The sequence below is a fragment of the Parasteatoda tepidariorum genome, chromosome 4, assembly GCF_982258835.1.
Source record: "Parasteatoda tepidariorum strain Cologne lab strain chromosome 4, Ptep-v5.0, whole genome shotgun sequence".
Taxonomy (NCBI): Eukaryota; Metazoa; Arthropoda; class Arachnida; order Araneae; family Theridiidae; genus Parasteatoda; species Parasteatoda tepidariorum.
This window is the reverse complement of record NC_141758.1, coordinates 47,088,013-47,097,029: the sequence shown is the minus strand read 5'-3', so window position 1 is coordinate 47,097,029 and position 9,017 is coordinate 47,088,013. Positions and strand designations below refer to the sequence as shown.

Below are 9,017 nucleotides of genomic sequence, written 5' to 3'. Positions count from 1 at the left end.
TTCTATATGAAATATTTACCCCGACCTGCCCCAATTTAGGGCATACGGGTAAATGTTTATTAAAATCAAGAAAACAAAAAAGTACATAAAATACGAAAAAGTAACATTACAGAGTAACATTATGTAAACATTACAGAGTCTGATGGCAACAGCAGTAAAATAATTAAAATGCTCCGAGAGTAAAGTGGTAAAACAAACAATTATCAAATACAATTAAAAGGAGACGCTAAAATTTGCAAAGCAAGGAAAGGCAATGTAAATAAGCCAATTAAAAAGCACAATGTAGTGAATAAATAGATTAAAACAGAATTAAAAAGCGAATGAGATAGATAAAACAACAAAACGTTGTCAAAATAACGGGAAGCGAACAGGCGGGCAGCCCAACAACCGGGACTGAGATTAATTCGTGTAGAGCGGATCCAAAATGTCATCAGGGGCGAGTGCGTCCTCCAGGGTGTGTTTAATGATGTTTTTAATAATTTGCCTCTGTTTATTAGTCCTGCACCAAGATCTTATGTCGCCTCTTCTGTCAAAACTATTTCCCCTAATGGTTGCAAATTTTTGACAGTCAAGCATCAGATGTTTAATAGTCTGATAGTGACCGCAATATTTGCACGCGGAGGATTTTTGAAACATCCTAGCTTGGTGATCGCCAAATACACCATGGGAAGTTAAAAACTGATTAAAGTAAAAATCGCTGGATAAAAAACATTCGTTAACTGTAGGTATCAAATAGTGTGTGTGTCTCCCGTTTGCAGAGCTGCTCCACCTGTCCTGCCATAAAATCCTACTGACCTGCCTCTGTCTATGTTTGACCTGGGGTTTTGTTATGGTGTAGTGAAAGTCCACCCCGTCCAATAAGGTGCCCTTTTTGGCTAAAATATCTGCTTCCTCGTTGCCAGGCTCCCCCGAGTGGGCTTTAATCCAATTGAATAAGCATTGTTTGTTTTGAACAATTTCCTTAATTTCTTCTACAAGAGGATCTGTTGGGGTTGGGTTTTCAAGGGCCTGCAACGAGGACTTTGAGTCAGAAAAGATAGTGTATTGTTCAATATTGTTATTGTTTGCCCAAAGGGTAGCCAATTTGATTGCCGTAAGTTCGGCGGAGTAGATACTACACTCATTATTTAAACGTGCGGTCTGTTCGTAAATAGTATGGTTATCCAGTTTCACCAAGAAACCACAACCCACCCGATCTTCATTAGCGCCTGTGCTTTCATTGGTCACCTGTTTCTTACTGCCATCAGTGTAGAACTCGTAGCCAACGCCCCTCGGTGAGCCGAAACCCCTACTAACGATCTTTAACTTCGTAGGGTCATACACAGGGACTGAGTAAGGGATATAATTTCTAAGTTCATCTGTTTGATAATCGCTGTCGTTAAATTCCTCTGGTGACCAGGTATGTCGTTTAATCGAAATAGTTGCTCTAATTTTTAAGTCAATAGGTATGACTCCTGCAAGTATTTGTAGTGCCTCCGTGCTAGTTGTAGAGTAGCATTTAGTGATGTTGAGCAATGGAATTCTTTGGATAGTTAGGAGCTTCTGGTTTATTTTAACTTTATTCTTATACCACACGGAGGCACCATAAATGATTTTCTTTTCAATAGCCTGCAGGTATATCAATTTCAAGATATTCGGACTAAGTCCCCACGTGGCTCTACTGAACTGTTTTAGTCTGTCATAGAACGTGATGATATCTGTTCTTAGATACTCCAGGTGTGGGATTAACTGTTTCTATATGTAGAAAATTAGTAATTTTCTCGTATATATGTTACGGTGAAACACCGACATCTGGAGAATGGTAGCATTCACGTAGTCGCTTGGTGTATATCCGAAATATTTGCTAAATACTCTTATTTCTGACTCTCACCGGTGAATGTCAACAATCACATAGTCGCTTTGGTGAATGTCCGTGAATGTTTATATTAGTTTATGCGTTAATACTATTATATTTATTTGATATATTTATATTTATTCTATATTGTAATACTTACTGACGATAGATTAGAAGAAACATCAGTGTAGGGTATACCGGGCAAATGTATACCGGGCAGTGGCACTTAACCTTAAAAAAAACATCAGTGTAGGGTATACCGGACAAATGTATATACCGGGCAGTGGCACTTAACCTTAAAAAAACATCAGTGTACGGTATACCGAGCAAAAGTATACCAGGCAGTGGCACTTAATCTTAAAAAAATATCAGTGTAGGGTATACTGGGCAAAAGTATACCGGGCAGTGGCACTTAACCTTAGAAGAACATCAGTGTAGGTTAAAATATCGAATAAATGTAATTATATCCACGAATAAATTCATATAAAATCGAATGTAATAAATATTTCGGACATTCACCAAAGCATATCTGTGATTGTCGACATACACCGGTGAGGGTCCGAATGTACAAGAATGTAATGAAATATTCGATCTTTCACCGACGTATTTGGTGTTTGTCGACATTCACCGGTGAAAGTCAACAACCACCGATTTCGGTCTTTCGCCGTGACATATATATATGATAAGACTTAAAATTACAGACATGTAACCTATAAAGTAATCTTTATATATTGTAATGTGTATGTAGTATGCTCGCTATAAGTACACAACTTTGGAGTTCTGTAATTGTATAAAATTATCCACTTCGAGCATTTTATTAAACAACTATTTATTAATAAAGTGAAATGATGATACACTGAGAAAAAAGTAAAGTCAAAACAACCAAAATTTGGTAAATTTAACGTGTAACCTTGCTTTATGGGAACGCCAAAAAGCTATGTAGTTTTTGCCTAAGTGCTTAGGTAATGATTTTGGTAAAATTAATAATAAAAATACGGATTTATTATATGCGATATTTTGTAATTGTAGTGAAATTTGTTAATTTTATCATGATACTTTAGCTCATTTCATAAAAACCATTTGTTCGGTTAAATTTACTTTCCGGTTCCGTATTTTTACTAAATGAGTGGTAATAAGAATTTTAAGTTTAAAAATCAGAATTTTTGGTAAACCGTGGCCATACGAATGGAAAAACTACCAAATGAGGGGTTTAAATATACCAAAAATGCCATTACCATACTATACAGTAATTTTTCTATTTTTTTCTTCTCTGTGTATTACTAACATATGTTATAACGATAACATGAAGTAGGTATGAAATTTTGGAATGAGGCCCTTTTACGCTTTCATCTGCCTACTTCCCATCATCAATCTGATTGTTCTTACTTATAATTAACTAGTAGATTTTCAATATGGCTCTAAATTTGGTTGGAAAGTATGATGGTTGGAGCCAAATGGTATGTCAATTTTAGAAATCTATAAGAAATTAATGCATTTATTAAAGTTTACGCAACCTATCAGAAACAAAATAGAATGGTTTGAACAGAGGTAACAGTAAAGCAGACATTTTTATGTTTCAGGAAGGGATTAAAACGCTCCCGAGACTCTTTTGAAATGATTTTGAGCACTTCAAATATTACAAAATACAATTATTAAATAAAGAGTGGTGTGGGTTGTCGGACACATCAAATGCATGATTGAGTCGTGGCTAAGGCATAATTTATTTTTCAGAATCTGTAGCAAAGGATGCTAGCGTTGAAACATTTTTCTAGTAAAATAAGGGTTCATGCAGGCATTTCTTAAAGCGGTATTGCAATACATTTTGCGAAGTAGAAAATTCAACAGAAACATTGTTTTGCTTTATTGCAAGAAAAAAAAACACTGGATAGTAAAAACAAATCCATTTTTAATAAACCATGTTAAAACGGCTAAAAAATCAATAAATAACACCCAAACAATGAGGGGGATTTACGACAAAATCGTTACAAATTCGTAGGTTCAATATCGTTACAAAATCGTAGGTTACAAAAAAGTTTAGTAAAATTTGAAATTCCTGTGTTGTTATAGTATTGTATAAAAAGTGTCAGAGTTCGGATGATTCCATAAAATACCGTATAAACGAAAAATAGCTAAAATATCTGCCGAAAAAATGTAAGAAAACGACGTGGATTTGCGACAGAATAGCTGTAAATCATGCGTATCAAAAAGTGATAACCTATATTCGATTTTCGGATGTCGCAATAGTATCATATTAAAAAAACTGAAGCTTGAAAACTCACGTGGAGGTCACCAAAACTATGATAAATAAGTCCCAAACAATAAGCTGAATTTTTGACAAAATCGTTGCAAATTGAAAGTACGATGAGGATTAACGATAGTTAGAGATAGTCAAGATAATCAAAAGGATCAAAAAGTGATAATTCAAATTCGAAATTCACACGCTGTAATAACATCTTCTTAAAAACGTCAGAAACCATCAGAAGTAACTAGCAATTTTTGCTACTGGGACTTTTTGTAACTAGCCTTTGTTTTTTTAACTAGTAATTTGCTACTTGCTAATCAACAAATCGCACCCAGATCGTTACTTATTTTTAAAGCTTAATATATAAACTATGTTTAGCGGAAACATAACACAACAAAAAAAGAAAAAAGTAGTAACGCAAAAAATCGGCTTTATTTTCAAACTCTAAATACAAAAATTATATCTTTAAATATACTATGTCTAGTTTTACGTTTAAAAAACTAGATGCAACTTTTCATGCATAGTACAAAATCTTTTCGACAAGGTAATTATAACTAATTGATATTAGTTAAGCAAATACATTAAACAGGTTAAAAAAAAACTGAATTTACATAAAATACTCTTTTTCTAAAAAGTCTTGGATTGTCAATTGAGTTATTGTTTCTTGAGAGTTTTTAAAAACAGGATTTTAATAGTTAAGAAAATATTAATATTCATTTATTCTGCTAAGAAAAGAAATATTTTTACTTGCATGGTTTTAAAATGCATTTTTGAAAAAAAAGTGGAAAAGTGCCGAAAGTCGTAAAAGAATTCATTTGGAGTTAATTAAGGTGGAAAAGCCTCGTTTTTTTATTTTTTTGAAATTATTATTACCTTGCATAATTATTCAAGGACTTTTTTTAAATTTAAACTGGGTTTTCCTCTCACACGGGACTAGTAAAATATAATATAACTTAATTGTTTGCTTTACTTTTAATGCAAACTAATTCTCGACACTGAGCGTTAAATTACTGACAAAACGTTTTTTCTGTGTTAAAATTACTTTAATCTCATTAAATTTTGAAATTATGCTTTGTTTATCTTATTTTATGACTTAAGTTTCAACGTTATGCTGTATGTGAGAAAAAATCATAGAAATTGTGAAAAAATATTGTTTTATAATGTGCGCGTTTTAAAGCTAAATCTACATCCATTTACAATAAGGAAAAGAAAAAGTTTTTTTTTACTTATGCCTTTGAATTTCTTCAAATAGGTGAGTTATTCATAAAATTATGCAATTTTTAACAGTGTTTTTTTAACCTTTAAATCAGGGTTTCTTAACCTGTGGTTCATGAACCCCTAAAGGGTCCATGAGTTACATTTTAGGGGTCCGCTGACTACTCCTAATTTTTAAAACGTTTGGAAGCCTACCGATTGCTTGTAAAGCGAGCTATGGCAGCTATAATTCCGTTTGTTACAGTGTATATTTGCAAAGAGGGATTTTCCACACTTGTGACAATAGAAACATAACATCCAAATCGATTGAATGTTGAACATGATATGCACGTCGCTTTGTCGAAAACCACCCCCAATTCAATTTATTAATTAAGGAAATACAGCAGCAACCTTCACATTAAAAATTTTGATTTTAAAAATTTTGTATACTATTAAAATAATGAAATTAAATGTTTTCTAATAATTGATGTTTTTTGCAATTATTTTTTTCACAGGGGGGTGGCCCGTGACTTCTTAAAAATTTTTAAAAGGGGTCCATTATATCAGAAAGGTTAAGAAACACTGCTTTAAAGGGTGTTAATAAACTCATAATTTGTTCGCAATCTATACTTTCAAAACAAATTTCAAAACATTTAAAAACCATTATCACACAAAATTACTGTAACTGAACGGTATTGGGCAAATGCCTAATGATTGCCCTATTATGACATTGTTATTGACATTTTTGTCTGAATTGAACTTTTTTATCATTGATTTTCTTGTCTATTTTAAATCAAAGTTGATTTTTCCTATTATTAATATGGTTTAAATCAGGGCTCGAAAAGCAGCCCGTCCGCCCGTCCTCGGCGGTCAAAAATTCCCCGCGGACAACGAATTTCTTGAATCCAACTTCCGCGCGGACGGCCATTTTCCCGTTAATGTTCGTGATACATTTCCAATTTTTGCTATCTTACAAGAGTCTAGCGCCTCACTTCTAAAATGACTCTCTAATCTAGAAATACAGCAACATACTGCGCATGGTGGAATTGATGTTTTCTCTGTCTGGGAGTACTGCAGCGGTTGAAAGGGGCTTTTCAGCAATGAACTTACAAAAAAAAAAAAAAAAACATTACATACTGGTCTTAAGCAAGAAACGCTAAACTCAATTATAAACATCTACCTAAATGGAAAACCCCTTTCAGATTTCTGTGCAGAAACCTATGTAAATCATTGGCTTAATTGTGGAACTGGCAAACGTCATATTTGATTAATTTAAAAAACGCAGTACCCTCGAATAAATTGACACTCCAGATAACTTGACCTTTGTCACTTAAATTATTTCATAAAAGAAATACATACTAGGTTACTATTAGTAACCTAGTATTTCTTTTATTACTGTATAATGTAATCCTAGTATTTGTAATCCTAGTAGCTACTAATTCATTTTGCAATTTATATAAATGTTTGTAATAAATAAGAGAAAATTATATATTTTTTAATTTAGAAGCTACGGGTTAGCTTCAAAGGAGGACTGGTACATTGTTGGACAAGCCGTCCTCGGGGACGGGTAAAATTTCTGTGTTTTTTCGAGCCCTGGTTTAAATAAACATTACGCAGTTTATATTTTTGAAATGAAGTATTAGTTCTTACGTATTAAAATGGAAGTTAAAATGGTTTTTGTTCATAGATATTTACTTACAATAATATTTTATAACTTCATATATTGATCAATATAATAATGAGTAATGAAAATTTATTTTACATGTGATATTTTCTATTTTTGTTCGAAAGTAATGTTTCTTCATGTGCTTATGGTTGTCGTTATATCTTTCTTTAAAAAATATTCTTTTCTAAAAATATTTTTATTATTAGTAATAAAGATACGATACGTGTTAGAAATAATACCACGCGAATGCATCGTTAACTATTTGATTTTGTCTTTTAAACACTTGTCTAATAAACTTACATATTTCAAAGTAATTGGCAAATAACAGTGTAACTTTTATCTTTGGGGGCATTAAGACATCTCTTAAAAGTACTTCAAGTTTGTTCTCTTGCATTACGTTGAATTGTTTTATAAGCGTTGTTATATACGTTGAATTGTTTTATAAACTACTTCGAGTTTGTTCTCTTGCATTACGTTTAATTGTTTTATAAGCGTTGTTATATACGTTGAATTGTTTTATAAACTACTTCGAGTTTGTTCTCTTGCATTACGTTGAATTGTTTTATAAGCGTTGTTATATACGTTGAATTGTTTTAAAAACTACTTCGAGTTTGTTCTCTTGCATTACGTTGAATTGTTTTATAAGCGTTGTTATATACGTTGAATTGTTTTAAAAACTACTTCGAGTTTGTTCTCTTGCATTACGTTGAATTGTTTTATAAGCGTTGTTATATACGTTGAATTGTTTTATAAACTACTTCGAGTTTGTTCTCTTGCATTACGTTGAATTGTTTTATAAGCGTTTTTATATACGTTGAATTGTTTTAAAAACTACTTCGAGTTTGTTCTTTTGCATTACGTTGAATTGTTTTATAAGCGTTGTTATATACGTTGAATTGTTTTATAAACTACTTCGAGTTTGCTCTCTTGCATTACGTTGAATTGTTTTATAAGCGTTGTTATATACGTTGAATTGTTTTATAAACTACTTCGAGTTTGTTCTTGCATTACGTTGAATTGTTTTATAAGCGTTGTTATATACGTTGAATTGTTTTATAAACTACTTCGAGTTTGTTCTCTTGCATTACGTTGAACTGTTATATAAGCGTACAACTGACGAATGGTTTTAATTTAGTAAAGATTTAACAGATCTGTTTAGTTTAACAGATCTGATGCTTGCGAAATGCATTAGATTATTTTAGATGTAAAATGAAGCTATCTTCTCAATTGAATTAAAGTAATTCTTACACCATCATTATGCAAAGAAGCTCTACATGCAATTCAAAAAGAAAAATAGTTTTTTTAAAACCTAAATAAAAAACTAAAGCTATAAATTTTTCAATAGACTTATGATAATATTTTCCAAATATTTTATTGCTTCTTAATCATAAGAAAAACTTTATTAATTTTGCTGTCCTTCTATTAAATTTATAAAATATGCATACCCTTAAGGTATACTACATGAAATGATAAAGATTTAGTCACCATTATTGCATTGTCATTAATGCTATTCCATTAATGTAATAGTAACAGGAGGAATTAAGCAAACCATTATCGTATTACTGTTTCCTGAATAAGGTTTTGGTTGAAACGTGTCAGGTTTAAGTAAGAATTACTTCGATGCTCATAATAAATATGAAAGCTTTGTTAATGTACAGTGTAAGTCTAAATCACTAATAATAATAAAATATTATTTAATTCTTCAAAATGCTTTATATTAGTAAATTTATTGCAAATTACTATTTAAATAAGTAAAAAGAGAAAACGTTTACCAAAATCTGAGCTAATAACTGCTAAATGTTACACGCTCTTATTTAAAATCCTCAAACCAAAAACAATTAAATATATAATATATTTTTCAGAGGTGATCATCAAGATAAATGTTTACGTGGCACTGTTGGAAATTTTTATGAAAAAATGGTTAAATAATAATTTATTTAATTGTATTTTTACCATATGTAGAAGAATTCAAACTGTGAGCTGTTAAAAAATCGTTAATTAACTCTTTTCATCTAGATACGGTTAATAAACCTGAATTTTATTCGTGCCAACAATGCCACCCTTATAAATCCACTTAGTTC

General features: G+C 31.5%; 1 protein-coding gene across 1 annotated transcript in view; it reads right to left on the bottom strand.

The window, feature by feature from the left end:
* Positions 1–399: 399 nt before the first annotated feature.
* LOC139425804 (uncharacterized) overlaps positions 400–9,017 on the bottom strand; it is a 62,969-nt gene continuing 54,351 nt past the window's right edge. Inside the window, exon 3 of the mRNA XM_087162163.1 lies at positions 400–1,734. Coding sequence (XP_087018289.1) covers positions 400–1,734 — 1,335 coding nt within the window. The remainder of the gene's footprint in view (positions 1,735–9,017) is intronic.